The sequence below is a fragment of the Schistocerca serialis genome, chromosome 4 (genome assembly GCF_023864345.2).
Source record: "Schistocerca serialis cubense isolate TAMUIC-IGC-003099 chromosome 4, iqSchSeri2.2, whole genome shotgun sequence".
Classification (NCBI taxonomy): Eukaryota; Metazoa; Arthropoda; class Insecta; order Orthoptera; family Acrididae; genus Schistocerca; species Schistocerca serialis.
In genome coordinates, this window is record NC_064641.1 from 26,268,775 (window position 1) to 26,293,544 (window position 24,770).

The window sequence follows — 24,770 nt, forward strand, 5'->3', positions numbered from 1 at the left end:
TAAAGTAGTGACTGATCACGCTGCTGTAAAATTGTTATGGGATGTTTTGAAACGTGTTTTCCAAAAAAGCTGTCAAAAATCAGGTCACATGGCAATACAAAGCCAAGTTCTTGGATCACAGCTGGCATCAAAACTTCCTGTGGAACTCTAAAGAGACTAACTTCTAAAATGAAAGCATCCACAGGCCCACAATTCATAGAATATGTCAGGAATTACAAGAGGATGTATATAAAAGTAATTGCTAAAGCAAAAGTCATGAGTAATGGTAGTTTTATAAGACGGTCTGAAAACAAATCAAAAGCCATATGGGGTATTGTGAAGACTGAAACGGGGAAGAGTTGTGAAAACCAGGACATTAGTCTCAAAAATGTTAAAAATGTCAATATTAATAAACAAGATTTGCCACATTATATTAACAATTATTTCATAAATGCAACAACTTCATTAAGCTTAAAATTTACAAATGAAAAAAAAGCTGAAAATCCAAAAACAGCTTGTAGGATGAGGGTAGAGCCAACAAATGAGGGTGAAGTGTTGAAAGTGATACAAAGCTTGAAACCCAAAATGTCAGCTGGCATAGATGAGGTGCCTGTGTCTATCATAACAAGGACAGCACCACAAATCGCAAAGCCCTTTGCACACATAGCCAATTTATCATTCAGTGAAGGGGCTTTTCCAGAAAGACTGAAAATTTCAAAAGTGAAGCCATTATTTAAAAACGGTGACAAGTATAGCGTAAAAAAACTATCGCCCAATATCTCTCCTCCCAGCATTTTCAAAAATACACTCCTGGAAATGGAAAAAAGAACACATTGACACCGGTGTGTCAGACCCACCATACTTGCTCCGGACACTGCGAGAGGGCTGTACAAGCAATGATCACACGCACGGCACAGCGGAGACACCAGGAACCGCGGTGTTGGCCGTCGAATGGCGCTAGCTCTGCAGCATTTGTGCACCGCCGCCGTCAGTGTCAGCCAGTTTGCCGTGGCATACGGAGCTCCATCGCAGTCTTTAACACTGGTAGCATGCCGCGACAGCGTAGACGTGAACCGTATGTGCAGTTGACGGACTTTGAGCGAGGGCGTATAGTGGGCATGCGGGAGGCCGGGTGGACGTACCGCCGAATTGCTCAACACGTGGGGCGTGAGGTCTCCACAGTACATCGATGTTGTCGTCAGTGGTCGGCGGAAGGTGCACGTGCCCGTCGACCTGGGACCGGACCGCAGCGACGCACGGATGCACGCCAAGACCGTAGGATCCTACGCAGTGCCGTAGGGGACCGCACCGCCACTTCACAGCAAATTAGGGACACTGTTGCTCCTGGGATATCGGCGAGGACCATTCGCAACCGTCTCCATGAAGCTGGGCTACGGTCCCGCACACCGTTAGGCCGTCTTACGCTCATGCCCCAACATCGTGCAGCCCACCTCCAGTGGTGTCGCGACAGGCGTGAATGGAGGGACGAATGGAGACGTGTCGTCTTCAGCGATGAGAGTCACTTCTGCCTTGGTGCCAATGATGGTCGTATGCGTGTTTGGCGCCGTGCAGGTGAGCGCCACAATCAGGACTGCATACGACCGAGGCACACAGGGCCAACACCCGGCATCATGGTATGGGGAGCGATCTCCTACACTGGCCGTACACCACTGGTGATCGTCGAGGGGACACTGAATAGTGCACGGTACATCCAAACCGTCATCGAACCCATCGTTCTACCATTCCTAGACCGGCAAAGGAACTTGCTGTTCCAACAGGACAATGCACGTCCGCATGTATCCCGTGCCACCTAACGTGCTCTAGAAGGTGTAAGTCAACTACCCCGGCCAGCAAGATCTCCGGATCTCTCCCCCATTGAGCATGTTTGGGACTGGATGAAGCGTCGTCTCACGCGGTCTGCACGTCCAGCACGAACGCTGGTCCAACTGAGGCGCCAGGTGGAAATGGCATGGCAAGCCTTTCCACAGGACTACATCCAGCATCTCTACGATCGTCTCCATGGGAGAATAGCAGCCTGCATTGCTGCGAAAGGTGGATATACACTGTACTAGTGCCGACATTGTGCATGCTCTGTTGCCTGTGTCTATGTGCCTGTGGGTCTGTCAGTGTGATCATGTGATGTATCTGACCCCAGGAATGTGTCAATAAAGTTTCCCCTTCCTGGGACAATGAATTCACGGTGTTCTTATTTCAATTTCCAGGAGTGTATTAAAAAACTGATGAAGCACCAAATCAACAAATATCTAAATGACCATAATTTACTAAACAGAAATCAGCATGGCTTCGAAGCACGTTAAAATACCGAAACAGCAGTAATGTGCTACACTGAACAAATAATCAAAAATCTAGAAAAAGATTATAGTGTAGTGGGAGTAAATTTAGACCTCTCCAAAGCTTTTGACACTGTGAACCAGGACATTCTTTTAGAAAAATTGGAAGCATTGGGTATACATTGGATAGGAAAAAAAATTGTTTGAATCATACCTAAAAAACAGAACACAGGATGTAGGACTGACATCAACTTACTCCAACCACAAAATAAATTCAGTATCAGAGGCAAAAAATGTAGAAATAGGAGTACCACAAGGCACCATCCTAGGGCCCATATTGTTTCTTGTCTATATAAATGATTTTCACACCTCAGGTGATGCAGCCAAAGCAATAATATTTGCAGATGATACTAGTGTGATAATAAGTGCACCAAAGCAATTGCTACCAACAACTGCTGATAAAGTACTAAATTACATCCACTCTTCGTTCAATGCGTACAGGTTGACATTGAATGTAAATAAAACAAATTATATGCAGTTTGGGAAAAGATACCAAAATGTAAATCTCAGTCTGGTGCGGGGTGACAAAGCCTTAGACAGAGCGACATCCACAAAATTGCTGGGGATCCATGTGGATGAAAACTTAAATTTTAATGACCACATAAGAAAACTTGCACAGAAACTTAATTCAGCCTGTTTTGCCCTCAGAATTATTGCAAATGTTTGTACCTCAGAGGGTGCCAGAATGGCATATTTTGGTTATTTTCAATCTCTTGCCACATACGGAATAATATTTTGTGGTTCCACAACAGGGCACCTAAAACAAATTTTTTTGTTGCAGAAGAGGGCCATCCGAATAATAACTCACAGTCATCCACAAACACACTGCAAACCCATATTCAAAAAGCTTAGGACACTTACTATACCATCATTATACAGAAACAAATGTGTATTGTATGTCAGGACCCACATTGCAGATTTTCAGACAAATGCTGACTTTCATAACCACAATACCCGTAATAGCGCAGCACTCCATAAACAGCGAACAAAAAGAACGAATGCACAAAGGCATGTCAGCCATATCGGAGCAAAACTGTACAACGCACTGCCAGTCAACATCAGGCAGTTAGAAGATGATAACAAATTTAAAACAGAATTTAAAAAATTTCTAGTAGAACAATGTTTTTATTCTGCAAATGACTATGTAGGTCAATAAATTTTTTCTGATGATATTTATAAAGGCAAAATGGAAATTCCTCTATCTGTACCTAATCATTCATTACCTAATCATTCATTACATTTACATACTTAAAGGACAGCTGTTGTGTGATGTACTTACGCAGTGTTGTGTATATAAGGACGTGCCGTTTAGGGAGGACAAAACTAAAGCCTTATGAAAAACAGACTATGCATTTAAAATAACAAGCAGGGGTGTATATAGGCTATATTAATTTCATTGTATTATAATTAACTTCATTGTATTATTTTGTTTTGTACTTTTTTATGTATATATTGTTCGTGTCCCATTTCTTTGAAATGGCTTACATGTACCCTTGACAACATCCGTACAATATTTATTGACAAAGGATGGATAAATAAAATAAATAATAAATATTAGGGTTTAAAGACACATCCAGTGACAAACAAGATGGGCGTTAAGACTGAATGAGTTTGACTGAAATACTTCACAAACCAGAAAAGAAACATACAGTTGTGTTAAGCAGGAAGATGGCAGTAGTTAGAAGCACTTGCTAAGGGCCTTGATGAACAGCAAACAGTGCAGAATGCTGACAGCAACTGCAAACCAAAGTTCAGTATGTACAATGATCTGCTGTGTAAGGTAACTAGGTTAGGGCCACATGTAGTGGTGCCAGGCAAGTTGAAGGAAGAAGTTCTGAGAGAGGTGCATGATCATGTACTGTCAGGTCACGGAAAGAGAGATGTGGATCAGTGTGTAAGGAAATGTGTGCAGTGTGCACAGTGTATGGACTGGGTTAAAATATGAATATCATTACACAGATTGCCATTTGAAATGATTGGGGTGGATGTGTTAGGACTGTTTAGCTGGATACTATAGCGTCCCCAGTGCCATATTACGAAAAGACTTTAAATTATTTATAAAGAAGACATTCATAATTTGTAAGAGATTTTTTTTCATGTAGCCGTAAAATAATAATTTCTCTGTCCAAGTTTCAAATGCAAAGAAATAATTTATGACAAAATGATCTAAAGAGGTGACAAGATACACTCTTTTGTTAATTTTTTAGTCGTCTTCACTTCTTCTTTTGTCTTGAATGTGTCTAGAGGGACATCTTGCGTGTGCTGACGAATGTAAGCATATTTATATGAGTTAAGCATATAATATACTGATTTAATGTTATTGTGCACTTTTAATTTGTAAGAGGTGATCCCGATTTCATGTCCGCCTTCCTTGAATTCACCTGCATTCAAGTAATTTACAGCTCAACAATCGCAGCGGCCGATGCAGCCAACGACGCCATTACGTGGCGATATTAACTTATGAAAAATTAGCGGAAGCGGAAAACTCGCCCGCTATTAGCATAATATTAATTTTTCTCCACAGCCGCACGAAGTTGCAGAAATACTTAGCTTTAAGATTCTTATTTTCAGTACCATAGCCGAGACCCAGAGCCAGGACTCCGACTACAATACAATGGTTGAAGGAGGTAAGAAAAATACTCTCGCGCGTGTGGGGGCCGCAATTTTAATTAATAACTAAAGATTTCTTACTTTAAAGTGAACTGACTAGCCGAGGAAATTAATATGAAAAGTTTATTACATTGTTCAACTTAAATATCATTTTTATTAAGGCCCACCACGTAAGTCGCCAACAATCAAATAATAATAATATATATTAAATTACGACGGCCGACGGACGCGAGAATACCAATTGGGAATCTTTATGAGTTGATGGTAATAGATCACTTCTGTCTGTCGAGATACTTGCTATGCCAAACTAAGAAGCAGTTACAGTCACACAAGCAATAGACAACAGATGAATACCTAAGTTTGGAGTACCAGAGATGATGGTTACGGATCACAGGACAAATTTTTTATGAGAAATTATGTTTCTTGTTATGTGTGAAGAAACTGAGAATTAGTCTACCCCATCACAGCCAAATGCTACAATGGAGTGGGTGTGTTGGATGTTTGGAAGGATGTTCAGTTACTGTGTGAACTCATGCCATAGTGATTGGGATACATATCTTTTATTTGCCATGACTGTGTATAGCTCAGTGGTCCACACCAGCACAGTGTTGTCTCCATATGAGCTGGTGCATGGGAGAAAAATAGCATTGCTGTTCTGTATGATTAAGGTGAAAAAAGGCAAGGACAGATGGTTTGCTCATGAGTTCAAAAGAACAGTGAGGTGGGTGCAGAAGGCAACAATGATGGTACTACAGAAGGGGGAGAAAACTGTGAGACACACAGTCAGCTTACTGCATTGTAGAGTAGGACAGTTTCCGATGTTATTGAGTGCTTATGCGGCAAAAGATAAGACAAAGAAATTTGTCACAAGTTACCGAGAACCCTAACAAGTGATACAGATTATATCACCAATCAGCTTTGGGTTACAGTTTCTGATGAGCTTGACAATAATGCATACCGGATCCTTGTAGCCATTCAGAGGTGCTCTGGAGTCGATTGTGGAGTCAGAGAAAGAGGCAAAAAGGAGGAAGTGGAAGAGTATATGTGAAACTATAGATAAACCTGTTTGAGAAGCACCACATGCATCAAGATCAAGGAAGTAACAGGGGTATTTTTATTGCATTTGTTGGTGACTATTTCAGGTATTGTGTGTGAGTTATTGAGTAGTGAATGTTAAGGGTGAACGAATAAGTTTTGTGTAAGAATAAGGGATTCTTTAGTTCTATTTTTTGTGAAGTGCTGATCAGTGACAGTAACTTTCTGAGAGAGGCAGCGAGGATTATGATAGTTTCTGACCTCATGTTGCAGTACACTGAGGGCAAGGATGGGAAGGATGCTGGTCATGCAGTGCTGTATCTCTTCACCTGGAAGGGAGGCGAAGTGCTGCAGAACCAACACCTCGAAGGAGGAGTTCTGTTTGCAAGAAGACGTGGTGCTTACTAGCCATCATCAGATGCTGACTCTAGTTGTGAATGCATAGGAATTCTGGAATGAAGCAAGGAGGCATGAGGTGATGTTTTCTGATTTTTGACAGGTAGCTAAGAACAGAGGCATACTTGAGGAAGCTTTGGGGGAATGTGAGGAGTTACCTAAGTCATACGAGCAATTACAAGAACACATGCAGCAAGCAGTGGAGTATGTCCTAAGTTTGCTATAATGGCAAAAGAGAGGTTGGATAGGTGCTGAGTGGGGAAGGATTTTGAAGAATGTGTCTGGAACAGCACATGACAGTGATGTAAGAGGGCTGAAAGTGACAATGGGGGCAGTGAAGAAGTTGGGGAAGATAAGAACACACAGCTTGGAGAGAGGAGTGTTAAACAATACGTGTGGACTTTGGAAGCTGACAAGTGAGGTGATGGAGTACGTAAAGGCCTCAAAGAACATGGTGATGAGTAGATGTGCTTGATGCAAGAGTCACTATGCCAGGGGTCTGCAATTGCTAACAGAAAGTATTTGTAATGCACGAGTGGAAAAGAAAAAGTTACAAAATGCTTTCCATCATGCATTTTATGGGCAGTTGAATCCCATCTTTCTGTCACCAGAAAAGTATCAGCAAGGTTGAAGGAAGGCAAGGAGAACCACTGTCAGAACTGGGATTGGTAGTGGAGCCCAGTTGGCAAAACTTGCATTTTTATTATTATATGGCTTCAGCAGAGGTGAGGACAGACTAGGCATGGTTGTATGTACTGCTTAGGGCCCTGGTAACAGAGAGGCATGTATAATTTAGCTGTCACATTGTTCATCCCTATCTGGTGAAATGGGAGCCATACAGAAATTTGTGCAGGTGAGGACAAAAGGTGTGCTGCAAATTTCAGAAGAGAGGGACAAACATGCGGTGATGACAGGGGAGTCGCAGTGACAGTGTCAGAGGGAGAAGATTAAAGTGTTTCCAATTCAAGTGATTCAAACTAGCACTAACATCTGTGTGGTGCAACTATTAAGAGACACAACAGGAGGATAGGATTGTCTGAGCGATATTGTGGAACTAGGCCTTATTTCCAACTACTAGGACGGGACTGGGTTTATACTGTGTACAACAACATGGTAATGGTAGCAAGTTGCCATGGGCAAGGAAGGCTCATGGGAGTGAGATGATTAGAACCAACAAGTAACACTAATCAAGTGCCACTCACCAGTTCTCATACATTTCAAATATTTTGTAGTCTAGGTCAAGAGACATGTATTTCTTTACCTGTGCCCAAAAAAAAATATATATATATATAATCATTGAAGTGGAGGAAACCCTCTGATGAAAATGCAGTTGTTATATTTATGAGCAAAATTTGTTAAAACAATAGGAGATGAGACAAAAATGTTGAAACACCATTTTCATGGTTGCTGAATTTTCATGGTTGCTACTGTACTTTAAAAGTGTGCAATCATGTCTTTAAAAATTATGATATATTTCAAAATCTTCCCCCCACCTCAAAATTTTTGAAATGGTAAAATCTTTATGTGTAGTAAATCTAATAGTATATTTAATAACAATTTCAACCTTATATAATGAAGTTACATCCCAAAGTCACAGTAGTCAGACATAAGGTGCAAGAACTCCTATATACCACTATACGCAGTTTCCGCCACTGTATTACGCTTGTTATACATGGTGTAATGTTATTTGCAATTTTACAGTGCAACCATAAAAGGTGAGCTCCTGAAGGATTTAACTGAAAGAGTAAGATTTTGCTCTCTCTTGAGTCCAGGACTAACTAATGTGGAGATGGTGAGAGGCTACTACCATTTTGTTTTTTCATGGTATTTATTTAACTTGTTTGGTGTTTGTTTTGTTTCATTTCTTATGTTGTTTGGTTTTGGATTTTATCTTTGATTTGTTGTAGAATGTTAGAACATAATCTCAGCTCAAACACAGCTTGAACAGAGTGACCTCCGCAGTGCCAACTAGCATGGATTTCAAAAACATCGATCATGTGAAACATAACTCACACTTTTCTCACAGTAAGTACTGAAAACTTTGGGTCAAGGCAACCAGGTATAAGCAGTATTTCTTGAGTACTGAAAAAGATTTGATTCAGTTCCACATCTACACATACTTCAAAAGTACAATCATAAAGAGTATCAAGTGAAATTCACTACTGGGTTGAGGACTTTTTGGTAGGGATAGACACAGCATGTTGTATTGGATGGAGAGTCATTATTAGCTGTAGAAGTAACATCAGGTGTGCTCCAGGGAAGTGTGTTGGAGCCCTTGCTATTCATATTGTATACTAATGACCTTTCAGACAATATTAATAGTAAAATCGAACTTTTGCAGTTGATACAGTTGACTATAATAAAGCACTGTTTGAAAGAAGCTGCATAAATATTCTGCCATATCTTGATCGATTTCAAAGTGGTGCAGAGATTGGCAACTTGCTTTAAATGTTCAGATATCTAAGATTTTGCACTCTGCAAAATGAAAAATGTAGTATGCCTTGACTATAATATCAGTGAGTCAATGTTGGTATTGGTCAGCTCACACAATTACCTGGCTGTAACTCTTTGTGATGATATGTAATAGAAAGATCACATAATAGATTCACTAGTGGATAAAGCAGGTGGTGGACTTCAGTTTATTGGCAGAATACTGGGGAAGTGCAATCAATCTACAAAGGAGAGTGCTTACAAATTACTTGTGTGACCAGTTCTAGACCACTGCTCAAGTGAGTGAGAACTGTACCAGATAGTCCTAACAGGGGATATTGAATGTATACAGGGAAGGGCAGCACAAATGGTCATGGGTTTGCTTAATCCAAGGGAGAGTGTCATATAGACTTAACTGAAGGACTCTTGAAGATATAGGTAAACTATCCTGAGACAGTCTGCTAACAAAGTTTCAAGAATCAGCTTTAAGTGATTACAACCCTCTTTGTATCACTCACATAGGGATCATGAAGATAAGATTAGAATAATCACTGCACACACAGGGGCATTCAAACAATCATTGTTCCCATGTTCCACATGTGGATGGAACAGGAAGAAATCCTAATGACTGGTACAATGGATTGTACCCTCTGTCACCCTCCTCATGGTGGTTTGCCGAGTATAGATGTAGATGCAGATATATACTTAGTATATAAAGTTTTGACAAGGAATCCACATCCAGAAATGTATCATTTGGACATAAAATAGGTTTAAAGAATGTATCAGTTTCAAATCTCTCCCCCTTCCTCAGTTACACACACAACAGAGACAATGGGTCTTGCCCTGAGTGCTCTACAGGAGCACATGAAATGGGCAATGTTTATTATTTTGTAGTCGGGTTCTCTTCTATGTGATGAAGGATGTCCTCTCGAAAGTTGATAGTGCTGTGTGCCTATGGAGCACCACAGTCAACCCTCCTAGTTACAAACATACCAGTTTCTCACAACTGTTGTTGTATTCGGATGAATCTGGTAGTTAATGTGATAACTAGGGCATTGACTGATGACAGTGCCCTCTTCTCAGTTTGTGTGCGTACTGTGAAGTGTCTAATGTTTTCAGACACAAGAGACAGAGTGGTTTTGGGTTGCAAGGCACACACATCTCTCAATTCAGTTAACTTGCAGGCTGTGTGTAGCTGATCCTCTTCTCTGGGTAATCAGATACGTCAATCTCTCACAAGCTTCTTCTCCGAAGACTATAGCTGATTAAGAGAATTTATTAAAATACTTCTCTCTCCTTGAAATAATTTTGGTACTCGTAAAATACTTTTCAGTTCCATCACTTTATATTTTCAACTTTCACAGATAATAACTTCTGCAAACTAACTTATTCCTTACACATTAGACTCATTTACACATATTCAAATAGCATACATGTGTCTTGCTTCATTCATAGTCAAGACATGATAAAATTTAAAAGTCTCTAGTCTCAAGCGAGTCCAATACATGGATGTGCATAGCACTCTATCTCCAACTGTTCTATAGTCTTTTTTACAATCACCACAGACACTAACACATCAAAGAATATGACATAATTATTCATTTAGTTCTCCTCACGTCTTCTGTGGTGCTGGTGGCAAACACTTTTCGTCATCAGTGAGTCGCCCCTCTTGCAGTCTTCTAACAAGGAAACTTCCGACCTGCACCTAGAAACAGGTGGGTCGGTAGAAACATTCTCACTCTCCTGCACTTGTACCTAAAATATTGGGTGTTCAAGATGGTTGAAGGTGGAGTGTTTCTAGAATTTACACCGAAATTCTTGAGGCACTACATATCCCTCCCCTTAGCTCGAACATGTGATATTTTATACATGTTCATTATGTACAATAATATTACACAAGATGATAATTCTTTATCTTTTAACAGTACCTCTCTTTTTTAACTAATAACCATGCATATTTTACCACAATTACTTCCCATACTATTTTTCCTAAGCATGTACTTATTCATTACTTGTTGTAATCTGGAGGAACTCTGGGTAGAATAAAGTGTTCCCTTCTTCTGACACTTGCAAATCTAAAATGTAAAAATGCTAGTGCTGCATAGAATTCAAACTTACCAGACTCATCCCTTTAAACGTGTGACTTCTGTCATGATACTATCCTTTTTCCCTTTAGGAACAGTACAATTACCTTACATGGGTTGATCCTAGGAGTACCCTTTCTCCTTCTGTTTTAGTAGGTACACCCCTTTCATATTCATATCCTCCTATGGTACAGGTCAGTCCCCTTCTTGGTGCCCTTGTTCACGCAATATAGGTCAGCATTTCATAGGTCTGCCTGTCCTCCCTTTTTCTCGTCCAGTAAATGTTGAGTGCACCCTCCGTATCCTTCTTGAGTGGGCCTCTAGGTTCATTGCCTTAGCACACATCTTTATGAATACTATTCTTAAATATTCTCTGGTAAAATTACAACTCTAATTTACACCTTAACTCCACTTTCCAATACTCCATCTAATACCCTAGAGTCCTCTTTACTCCTCACTTCCACCATATAAACAGATATCATGCCCACACATAGTAGATGCTATGTCTACCGATACTTACCAACTCCCAGTAGATACTATGCCTTTTCTCAAAGGACTAGCACGACACATTTAAATATATATTTGAGAGAGACAAAAAATAATGATGCAGAACCGCCACGTATCAACAATGTAATATGTGCACCAACTCAGATGTACATGACAAAAAATAACGATGCAGAACCATCACATATCAGCAATGTAATATGTGCATCGACTCAGATGTACATATGTCTTTATCCCCCAAATCCCTTGGTGGTTCTGACATCACTTCAGGTCTCTAATTCGTAATCCTCCTGTTTGTGTTTAAATGTATCTTTGTGTGTATGTAGATTTATGTTTGTGTATCCTGATTCTTCGGCCTACTTGTATGAAATAAGTTGAACCTTATTGGAACCCATAGAAAACAAGAAGGACATCAGTGATAGAAGTATATGCACATCGAAAGGGGGAAAGATAGACTGGTACTCAAATGAGAAGTAAGAAAGGAAAAAGTAGAACCGGTTGCTAAGATTGAAGAAGAGAAAGAAGATAGCCCCAAAGACACGAAAACTCCACCCCCTTCCCCAGGATCCCTACTTCGCTGATACATGAGTGAGAAGCCAAAGAGGTATGATGTTAAACGTCTCCTACAGAATGGACATTCTCACCTTCACCTTTGAAGCCCCCAAAGAAAAATATGAGGAACACCTATGGAACGGCAAATGATGAAGAATCAGCTACACTTGTATGCAAGGGTTGTCTGAAAGATGGGGTGTGTGATTAGTGTTAGTCATGCTTGTACTTACACTACCCACTCCTTCCAAAAGTGTAACAAACCTTCCCTTTTACATTACATCTCACAAAAGGTATAAAATTATTTTATAAAATTAGAAAATTATACACTATGATAATATAGCTGTTTAGTCATTCAGTTTATACTATATATCATACACACATAAAGTACTCTATTCAGTTTATGAAGTCTAGATATCACTTTGTTTCAATAGCACCATCATATTATACTTTTCACTAATATAACATTCTATTCGTTTTACTTCATGTCTGTGATTCTCTTAAATTTGTCTGAATCTTGTAGTCATATCTGGTTTCCTATGTACTAAAATTATAGGATACTTTAAGAATTCAAGAATAGATTACAGAATAGTTGAAGAATTGAAGGGAATTCAGTGCAGGAAAAATAGTACAGAAGAAACACCGAAAACAACTAGGGATCCGACAGTCATCACTTTTCCCATTAACACAGAAAGTTAACGTCCCTGGGAGACAGATGTGACTCCAACCGGATCCCATGGATCTGATATTAACCTCACTTGAGCAAGTGCAAACCAGTACTTTTCGTCAAATTTTGTGTGAAAGTCTCCCCACAATAAAACAATCACCACATTCCTCAGTAACACAACATTAGGCAAAGTTATTCTATGTTCTAATCTGTCCTGGACAGGTCTGAATTCTTTGCACAAGTAGTCTATAACCTTGTTGGTATCATTAGGGTTGGAAAAAGCAATAGTCACAACATTTCCAGAGATTTTATGCTCAGCCATTTCTCGATCTATAATTAGCTCGATTGGTTTCACCAGACTACTTACATTTATAATGTCAAAGTTGACTATTTTTTCTTTGAAATTTTGTTCTACATTATTTACTCATGAACTGACAGCTTGTGTAGTAACAGCTCATATACTAACACCTGAAATTTTTAATTGAATAATCAATATTACATCCTTAGGTTGATCTGTCTTCTCTTTTAAAGTATTCATTTCCTGTCTTACAGAATTAAATTTAATATTACATACATTTTTACAAAACTTCAATTTTTCACTAAATTCAGATTATACGTTATTATTATTATTATATTTGATGTCACATTCAGTCTCTAAAGTAACTATGCCTTCACATTGATTACTAGATTCTTTGCTTTGTAGCATCTGTTTTGATGGGCAACAAACCTATATTTATAATTTGAATATTTAAAGTTTCATTCTGTCTCTGGCTAAAATCAATGAGCAGTTGAGTTACGAGAGTATTCAAAGAACTAGTGAGATCACTCTTTATATCTAACTTCAGATTTTCTACCTTATCATTTAAAGAGTCAAATTCAGTCTTTAATAAAACTATATTTGCTGCTTGGCTGTTCAAGGTTTCACTTTGATTACTTAAAATTTCACTCTGAGCATCTAATTTACTATTTAATTGAACAATGGAAAATCCAGGATGGAATGTAATGATACCAGAGAAGGAAAGTTGCTACTCACCATATAGCGGAGATGCTGAATCGCGATAGACACGACAAAAAAGATTCACACAATTACAGCTTTCGGCAACTTAGGCCTTTGTGAGCAGTAGGCACACATACACACACGTGCACACACACTGATGCAAATGCAACTTGCACACACATCTGCAGTCTCAGAGAACTGAAACCACGCTCAGTTTCAGTTCTCTGAGACTGCAGATGTGTGTGCAAGTTGCGTTTGCGTGAGTGTGCGTAGGTGTGCCTACCGCTGACAAAGACCTTAATAGCTGAAAGCTATAATTGTGTGAATCTTTTTGTTGTGTCTATTGCGACTCAGCATCTCCCCTATATGGTGAGTAGCAACTTTCCTTCTCTGGGATTGTTACTATTAAATTGGGTATTCACTAAATCTAACTTAAGACTTAAATTCGCATTCAATTCATCTCTCAATGAAGCATTATGAGCATTTGACTCTGTTCTCTGGTCATCCAACTTAACATCTAATCTAGAATGTACTAAACCTATTTCTCTCCTTAGAGCTTCATTCTGAGAATTTAATTTTTTGCTTAAATTCACAATTTGAGCATTTACAGTTGCTGAATCTGCTCGCTGGGTTTTAATTAAATTCACTAATTCAGACAAATCTGGCATTTCCCTGGTCACTATAATTGCTGTGACTGGTTCTGCTAGTTGTTGTTCTTGATCCATATTTTTATTGATCTTAGACCTAGTAATCATCTATTGAAATTCACCCCTGAGTATAACAACTATAATAACTGTATATCCTTCACCTGTACCCTCAACTTTTACCAAATAATTACTGGTTTTCGCTCACTCAATGTACAGTTCTAATGGCGTTGGTGAGCGAATGTGTAATCAGCACCAGTGGACAGCACTGGCGCCGTCAGCGTCAGACGTTGATTTCAGCGGTGGCGATCGGACACAGAGTCAGCACCGGTGAACAGCCACTGGTTCAGTCAGCTTTGATGGCTGGTTACTGGTCGGCGTCGGCGCAATGTGTGTGAAGACACTCAATCTTCTTAGTCAAAAAGTTGAGGTCTTCTTTCCAGTTTTCTCAACTATTACTGTCTCATGTTTTTTACTGTGTTGCACTCACAACTTTCTTCCATTTGTTTATCGGACTCAATATGATTACCGGAAACAATTCTCATATCTCGTTAGGCCTGGTTGCCATGACAATGCCTAATATCTTCTTTCCATTTCTGTTTTTAAATCCCTGTTTTCTTCAGGTCCTGTACTTAGGTCGTCATGTTCTAATGCTTTTGGATGCAGAAAATAATATCTTCTCATTTCTGTAATCAATTGGTCACATATATGAACTTGAGTGTCAGCGTACTTGTTGATTAACGATTGTCGCATTCATATCTTGAGCTTTAGAAATAATTAAGTACACTGAGACATAAGAGTTGGTTTAAAAACCATATGAAAATATGAACATCCGTCTTGACTTCTCTGAGTCCAAGACATGAATGTGCATAGCACTCTATCTTCAACTGTTCTCTCTCCTTGAAATAATTTTGGTACTCGTAAAATACTTTTCAGTTCCATCACTTTATATTTTCAACTTTCACAGATAATAACTTCTGCAAACTAACTTATTCCTTACATGTTAGACTCATTTACACATATTCAAATAGCATACATGTGTCTTGCTTCATTCATAGCCAAGACATGATAAAATTTAAAAGTCTCTAGTCTCAAGCGAGTCCAATACATGGATGTGCATAGCACTCTATCTTCAACTGTTCTATAGTCTTTTTTACAATCACCACAGACACTAACACATCAAAAAATATGACATAATTATTCGTTGAGTTCTCCTCACATCTTCTGTGGCACTGATAGCAAACACTTCTCATCATCAGTGACTCGCCCCTCTTACAGTCTTCTAATAACAAACTTCCGACCTGCATCTAGAAACAGGTGGATCAGTTGAAACGTTCTCACTCTCCTGCTCTTGTACCTAAAATATTGGGTGTTCAAAACGGTTGAAGGCCGATTGTTTCTAGAATTTACACTGAAATTCTTGAGGCACTACAAGTGGGATATTCAAAGGTAATATGATCTTCAAACTAATTTTACATCCAAATGGTACATTTCTGGACATTCATTTCTCATCAATACTTTATCTACTAAGTCACCTCTACAACATCTAAAAAGCCCATAATAGCAACTGTTAAACACCCAGCATATAAGAAAAATGTTATATTATCAGTTGAATTATGGAAGAAACATAAAGTAACTAACTAATTTCATGCTGATATTAATTTTTTTAATAGTCACCAGGCTGATATTTATATAGTTGACCTAACTAATCAGTGCACTGCCACTTTATGTTAATATGGGAGTTACATGTTAAAGTATTTAAGGATGAATTTTGTCATACCTGAGAGGTAAGTGCTGCTGCCAGTTGAGATGCAGTAGCCTGGCTCAGGCCTCTTGAAAGGACTCTTAGGAGCCTGTTACCTTCCATTGGATGACCTTCTGCCAACACTTGTGCCAATGCCCATATGTAATTACGTGCAAGTCTCAGTGTTTCAATTTTGGACAATTTTTGTTGCTGCTGGGATGCTGGAGAAAGAGGTGAAGTGGGACTTTGCAGTGGGATGCATCTGTGAAATGAAAGGTCAATTTAGATATCAATAAATATAAAACTGATAGGTCAAAAAATATTGTGCTCATTCATCTCTTGAGTCCTGTCCTGCAGTTTGAACTGAAGAGTTTGTTAATACATTTTATCAAATATTGTGCATAAATATTCAGAATAAAACAATAACAACAGAATAAATTACTCTCAATTTGGAAGTTAGCATTAAGCTTGTTTAGTAAAGACATCCAAGTAGATTGAAAGAAAACCAGCGCCACCACCAACATCATCATCATCTTGAACAGTTTCCAGGCCCAGGCAGGATCTGGGAGTAGGCATTAGGAGTGATTTAAAATGCAATGACTATATAAAATTAATCGTTGGTAAAGCAGATGCCAGACTGAGATTCATTGGAAGAATCCTAAGGAAATGCAATCTGAAAACAAAGGAAATAGGTTACAGTACACTTGTTCACTCACTGCTTGAATACTGCTCACCAGTGTGGGATCCATACCAGATAGAGTTGATAGAAGAGATAGAGAAGATCCAATGGAGAGTATCGCGCTTCATTACAGAATCATATAGTAATCACAATAGTGTTATGGAGATGATAGATAAACTCCAGTGGAAGACTCTGCAAGAGAGACGCTCAGTAGGTTGGTATGGGCTTTTGTTGAAGTTTCGAGAACATACCTTCACCGAGGAGTCAAGCAGTATATTACTCCCTCCTATGTATATCTCGCGAAGAGACCATGAGGATAAAATCAGAGAGATTAGAGACCACACAGAGGCATACTGACAATCTTTCTTTCCACGAACAATACGAAATTGGAATAGAAGGGAGAACTGATAGAGGTACTCAAAGTACTCTCTGCCACGCACCATCAGGTGGCTTGCAGAGTATGGATGTAGATGTAGATGTAGATGTAGATGATGGAACATAAGCCTCACCATCTCGTACTGTTTTTCCATCATCTTTCCATGTTCTCTCTGGTCCTGTCCTTGCCTCTTTTTTCAACACATTCCTCCACACCTTCCAGACATCTATCCCTTAGTCTTCCTCGGGGTCATTTCCTTTTCATCTCCATTTCATGTATCTTCGTGGGAATCCTCTTGTTTTCGATTCTCTTTATGTTCCCATACAATCTTAGCCTTGACTTTTCTGTCCTGCTCTGCGAGGATTCCTCTTTCATCATTTCCCTTATCCTTTCATTTTGTATTTTCTCTCTCCTTGTTTCTCGTATCGTACTTCCGAGAACTTCATTTCACATGCTTACACCTCTTTTCTCCATTACCCGTGTTTCAGATTCATAGGTCAGTAATGGGGTGTAGTAACTTCTACATATTACTTCTTTGCTCTTTTGTAGGCTGTCTTTGTTCCAAACCGGGCTCCTATCACTTCACAAGGATGCTTCTGGATGGTTGCTATTTTCCTCTATCACACATCCCAAGTACTTGACACTTTCCATCTTCTTCAACTGTTCATCTCTAGTTCTTATTCCACTAGATGGTCTATCTTTCTTTCTAGTAGGATCCTTACCAGATAGGACTGATGGAGTACATTGAAAAAGTTCAAAGAAAGGCAGCATGTTTTGTATTCTCACGAAATATAGCAAAGAGTGTCACAGAAATGATACAGGATTTACGCTGGAAATCATTAAAAGAAAGACTTTTTCATTGTGATGGAATCTTCTCACGAAATTCCAATCACCAACTGTCTCCTCCGAATGCGAAAATATTTTGTTGACACTGACCTACATAGGGAGGAACGATCACCACGATAAAATAAGGGAAATCAGAGCTCTTACAGAAAGATATAGGTGTTCATTCTTTCCGTGTGCTATAATTGGAATAATAGATAATTGTGAAGGTGGTTCAATGAACCCTCTGCCAGGCACTTGAATGTGATTTGCAGAGTATCCATGTAGATGTAGATGTAGTTGTAACCATGTTCTCACTTTTGTTTACATTAAATTTCATTCCATAGATATAGGGGATGTCCCAGGATGAATGGTCAATATTCAGGGATATGGCAGAAACACTCATTTGAAGCAAAAAACTTCATATGGACATATGCCCTATTCCAAATGGTTTCCAAGACAGAACACATTTAGTAGTATCCTTTTGGTTTTGGGCTTGTGGCACACACATATGTGTCTTACCCACCCAACCTCCTTTGACATTTTATTCTAAGCCCAATCTGCCTCATTGCTTTCAATCTCTTTGCTCAGGATGTCTTTCTGCCATTAAATTAGCTCACTGAATGCATAGTGTCCAAGAAGTGGGAAGTAGTGCAAGGGTTTAAGAGAGTATCTGAGAGAAGCATTGATTAACTCTGTTTGTACGCATGCTGGCTAAAATGCCATACAGCTAGACCAATGAAGAATATGCAGATGTGATGTATGTTTACATCTTTTACAATGCTAGTGCTTTTGCTGCTGTCAAAAAATACCATCAGCGCCTTCCAACATGTTGAATTCCTGATCATAGAGTGTTAACCACAGTTTTCAACATATTTTATGAAACAGGTATTCCAAGTTTTCAGTTTTCTTCTGAATGTAGTTCAACAACCTGTGCAGTGACAGCAACACATTGTTCTATTACTGGCACATGGCAACTTTCTGAACATATTAGTGTCCCGTGCACACATGTATAACAACCATTACGTGTGGAGAACATGTACCCATTTCACATACAGCATGTCATAGTGAAGGGAGACGAAAATTTAATAGTCATAGGTGACTGGAATTTGGCAGTCAGAAAAGGGAGAGAAGGAAATGTAGTAGATGAATATGGATTGGGGGTAAGAAATGAAAGAGGAAGCCACCTGGTAGAATTTTGCACAGACCACAACTTAATCATAGCTAACACTTGGTTCAAGAATCATAAAAGAAGGTTGTATACATGGAAGAAGCCTGGAGATACTGACAGGTTTCAGATAGATTATATAATGGTAACACAGAGATTTAGGAACCAGGTTTTAAATTGTAAGACATTTCCAGGGGCAGATGTGGACTCTGACCACAATCTATTGGTTATGAACTGTAGATTAAAACTGAAGAAACTGCAAAAAGGTGGGAATTTAAGGAGATGGGACCTGGATAAACTGACTAAACCAGAGGTTGTACAGAGTTTCAGGGAGAGCATAAGGGAACAGTTGACAGGAATGGGGGAAAGAAATACAGTAGAAGAAGAATGGGTAGCTTTGAGGGATGAAGTAGTGAAGGCAGCAGAGAATCAAGTAGGTAAAAAAATGAGGGCTAGTAGAAATCTTTGGGTAATAGAAGAAATATTGAATTTAATTGATGAAAGGAGAAAATATAAAAATGCAGTAAATGAAGCAGGCAAAAAGGAATACAAACGTCTCAAAAATGAGATTGACAGGAAGTGCAAAATGGCTAAGCAGGGATGGCTAGAGGGCAAATGTAAGGATGTAGAGGCTTATCTCACGAGGGGTAAGATAGATACTGCCTACAGGAAAATTAAAGAGACCTTTGGAGAAAAGAGAACCACTTGTATGAATATCAAGAGCTCAGATGGAAACCCAGTTCTAAGCAAAGAAGGGAAAGCAGAAAGGTGGAAGGAGTACATAGAGGGTCTATACAAGGGCGATGTTCTTGAGGACAATATTATGGAAATGGAAGAGGATGTAGATGAAGATGAAATTGGAGATATATAATACTGCGTGAAGAGTTTGACAGGGCACAGAAAGACCTAAGTTGAAACAAGGCCCCAGGAGTAGACAACATTCCATTAGAACTACTGACAGCCTTGGGAGAGCTAGTCCTGACAAAACTCTACCATCTGGTGAGCAAGATGTATGAGACAGGCGAAATACCCACAGACTTCAAGAAGAATATAATAATTCCAATCCCAAAGAAAGCAGGTGTTGACAGATGTGAAAATTACCAAACTATCAGTTTAATAAGTCACAGCTGCAAAATACTAATGCGAATTCTTTACAGACAAATGGAAAAACTAGTAGAAGCCGACCTCGGGGAAGATCAGTTTGGATTCCGTAGAAATATTGGAACACGTGAGGCAATACTGACCATACCACTTATCTTAGAAGCTAGATTAAGAAAAGGCAAACCTATGTTTTTAGCATTTGTAGAGAGAGTAAGCTTTTGGCAATGTTGACTGGAATACTCTCTTTCAAATTCTGAAGGTGGCAGGTGTAAAACACAGGGAGCGAATGGCTATTTACAACTTGTAGAGAAACCAGATTGCAGTTATAAGAATCGAGGGACATGAAAGGGAAGCAGTGGTTGGGAAGGGAGTGAGACAGGGTTGTTGCCTCTCCCCGCTGTTATTCAATCTGTATACTGAGCAAGCAGTGAAGGAAACAAAAGAAAAATTCAGAGTCGGTATTAAAATCCATGGAGAAGAAATAAAAACTTTGAGATTCGCCGAGGACACTGTAATTCTGTCAGAGACAGCAAAGGACTTGGAAGAGCAATTGAACAGAATGGATAGTGTCTTGAAAGCAGGATATAAGTTGAACATCAACAAAAGCAAAACGAGGATAATGGAATGTAGTGAAATTAAGTTGGGTGATGCTGAGGGAATTAGATTAGGAAATGAGACACTTTAAGTAGTAAAGGAGTTTTGCTATTTGGGGAGCAAAATAACTGATGATGGTCGAAGTAGAGAGGATATAAAATGTAGGCTGGCAATGACAAGGAAAGCGTTTCTGAAGAAGAGGAATTTGTTAACATCGGGTATAGATTTAAGTGACAGGAAGTCATTTCTGAAAGTATTTGTATGGAGTATAGCCATGTATGGAAGTGAAACATGGACGATAAATCGTTTGGACAAGAAGAGAATAGAAGCTTTCAAAATGTGGTGCTACAGAAGAATGCTGAAGATTAGATGGGTAGATCACATAACTAACGAGGAGGTATTGGAGAGGTTTGGGGAGAAGAAAAGTTTGTGGCACAACTTGACTAGAAGAAGGGTTCGGTTGGTAGGACATGTTCTGAGGCATCAAGGGATCACCAACTTAGTATTGGAGGGCAGCATGGAGGGTAAAAATCGTAGAGGGAGACCAAGAGATGAACACACTAAGCAGATTCAGAGGGATGTAGGTTGCAGTAGGTACTGGGAGATGAAGCAGCTTGCACAGGATAGAGACACAAGAATCTCTACTAACCTTTGTCCATCATCATTTGCATGTTATCTTTTGAACTGAGATTGCAACAGCCTTTGTTTCCTCAGCATTTTCTAAATTTTGTTTCTCCTCCATCCTTGATCCACATACTAGGCATATACTTGTCTGAGCATGATTTAGAATTTACTTAAATTTTTTGCATAATTCCTCTGTGTCCATCACATTGGAACTAAATGATGTCAGTTCATTGTCTAAGTGAGATGCCAACGTCTGCTTATCTGCGCTTTCTGACGGCAACACTCACCTAGCCTTCTTGATTGATTTATTAACTTTTGTAACCATAAACCATAGTCACTATGATGACATCAGGATCACTAATTCGTGACTCTATACTGATGTGTGAGCTCAGCATACCAGTCTTGGTCAGCAAATTCAAGCTTATTTCTGAGTTATTAGTTTTTCCATGTCTGCATGATGCTGATTCTTCAACTGTTGTGCAATTAATGAATAACTCCAGTTGATCTTTTTTTCTTTTTCTTTAACTTTATTTAGTTCACACAATTGGTTTTTGCCTTTATATTACGCCATTATCAAGTATATGTGAAAATTATGTTGCACAGAAGCAACATCAAATGAACTTGAAAAAAGTTCTAAAAAAGCAACTGGAGTGGCTATTCATTAATCATTTCTGAATGTTCACCCACTAAGGTTCACCCCAATGTGTGCCATATGTTCATGGTTTCTGCTGAGTGTGAACACTTCTGCCAGTATGTAAAACAGTCATGGTGGAAAGGGTCACTCTGTGTAACTGCTATAGCTTGCCGTCAATGATCAAGGGCAACATGTTCTTCAATTCCATTGTCATCAACCTATACCTTGCAGTTTTATACTGCCCTGGTCATTGTCAGACATCCATAGGGTGTAATTCTGGCCACATATTATCTTGATGAATATTGACTCTGTCCCTATTGTTGTGGACAATCCTGGGTGCATTACTGTCACTGATTGCCATAGAAGACATCATATAGGCTGCTCCTTCAGCTTAATCCACATCACCTCAAACATTGCTGCTGTACATTAATTAAGAGACTCACAAGAAATTCAGATCTGGTGGAGAGCCCACACTTGACAAAAATAGCTTGATCATGTTTTACTTGTAAAATAAGAACGTTTTTCTCAAAAGAACAGAAAGTAACTGGGCTGCCACATTCCTAATTGTGCATAATTTTCTTTGCAGCCACAGCATAATAAATACATTATACATGTTTTGGCCTTTGAAAAAACAAAGTGTATACAAGTTGATCTAAAAGAATGTAAGATATGTTTAATATGATTTATTCATTATGTAATATATATTCTTTCTCAAAAATGCAGGAATGAGAGAGAATTGTCGGCTACGTTCAACCATAAAAAGCATGAAATGATCACCTGCGTAGACGATCAAGTGCAGCATTGAGTCCATGCATACGATGCCTCTCTCGAGCATTAGCTTTGTTCCTCCGAGCTCGAACACGTTGTGCCCGTCCGTCTGCCCGGCGATCACTCTCAGACATAGTTAATCATCTGTCACATATTTTTTGCTTAGTCACATTAAAATATTACGCAGATTGTTAAGCTCATTTAAATACAGCACTCCTAAGCCATATATCCTAATCCACACACACACACACACACACACACACACACACACACACACACACACACGTACACGCACACTGGATGACAGTCATTGAACTGTATGAAAAAAACATAAATTAGTTACAAACGATGGCATGCACACACTTTATCCAACTTGTAAATGTCACTACAGATATTTAGGTTATGACATGTTCGATGTGCCTGTCATCATTGGCATTGATATGGTACAGATGAATAGCAAAATTCTGGATGACCCGCTGATGTGTCGAAACATCAATGCTGTCAATGACCTTCTGAATGACTGTTTTCAGCTCAGAAATGGTTTTGGTGTTATTGCTGCACACCTTTTCTTTAATATAACCCCATAGAAACAAGTCGCATATGTTCAGATCCGGAGAATATGGCAGCCAATAAAGGCCCATGCCAGTGGTCTCTGGGTGCCCAGAGCCAGAATGTGGTCCCCAAAGTGCTCCCCCAGGACATCAAACACTCTCCTGCTTCGATGGGGTCAAGCTCCATCTTTCATGAACCACATATTGTCGAAATCAGGTCAATTTGGATAACAGGTATGAAATCATCTTCCAAAACCTTCATGTACTGTTCAGTAGTCACCATGCCATCAAGGAATATTGCACCGATTATTCTGTCACTGGACATTGCACACCACACAATCACCCATTGAGGATGAAGAGACTTCTTGATCCAAATGCGTCAATTTTACTTATTGACAAATTCATCCAAATGAAAGTGAAACAAACCCTAGAGTGCTTACTAATTCCCATCATGTCCCATGGCCAGCCGTGCAGCCTGAACATCCTAATGCGTCCTAATGCATCCAAATGCGTCAATTTTACTTATTGACAAATTCATCCAAATGAAAGTGAAACAAACCCTAGAGTGCTTACTAATTCCCATCATGTCCCATGGCCAGCCGTGCAGCCTGAACATCCTAATGCAAACTGTTCAGAAGTTATGATGATTTTATTTCATGTAGATCAATAATTATCAACCTGCATATTTGTGTGTGTGTGTGTGTGTGTGTGTGTGTGTGTGTGTGTGTGTGTGTGTGTGTTTTCCACATCTCACATCTCCTCCTAGTCCAGTGAGCTGATTTCAACCAAACTTGGTAGACATATCCCTTACCATCAGGCAACAATTGCTGTGCTGGTACGAACTACCCAGCTATCGTAGTTCACAATGCATGACCTCATAAATAATGAGTTACATTAAATACTACCACATCATGCATGATGTTTAAAATTATTACTTCCGTGATACTAACAATATCTGCAAAACTTTTTGCAGACAATGCCCACGTATGTTGCTAAATACACCTACAAAATTATGTCATAGTACCACACATAGCTCAGCAGATATGATGCCATGAACACTGGGTTTGAAAAACTGCATGGTGTTTTAATACATTTATTCTTCACTACAAAGACACTTCTATGAGGGTTGACTGAAAAGTAATGCCTCCAACTTCGTAACTCTTCAGCAGTTGGCAGCATTGGTATGTGGCAGGTACTGACTTGTTCCATAGCCTCTTCTCTACAGCTCCAGTTGGCAGGAAGTCTTAGCATTGAACTGTTGCATTGTTACAGTGTAAAGTATGGAACCCTGTGCAGATGGTCAGTCAATGTGATTGAAGCAATGTACAGTCATTGAATTCTTGACAGCAGAAGGTGTCACCCCAAAGGAGATTCACCAGAGTATGAAAGCAGTTTATGGTGATTGTGTTGATGTGAGAACTGTGCATCATTGGGCAACTAAGTTTAAAGATATTGAGGTGGGA

The 24,770-nt window shown here is 39.3% G+C and overlaps 1 protein-coding gene across 1 annotated transcript in view; it reads right to left on the reverse strand.

Moving 5' to 3' along the window:
- LOC126475050 (neurogenic differentiation factor 4-like) overlaps positions 1-23,519 on the reverse strand; it is a 39,427-nt gene extending 15,908 nt beyond the window's left edge. The window contains exons 1-2 of the mRNA XM_050102600.1: positions 22,766-23,519; positions 16,027-16,252 (exon numbers count right to left, since the gene is read on the reverse strand). Coding sequence (XP_049958557.1) covers positions 16,027-16,252; positions 22,766-22,890 — 351 coding nt within the window. The 5' untranslated portion in view covers positions 22,891-23,519. The remainder of the gene's footprint in view (positions 1-16,026; positions 16,253-22,765) is intronic.
- Between the last annotated feature and the right edge of the window lie 1,251 nt (positions 23,520-24,770).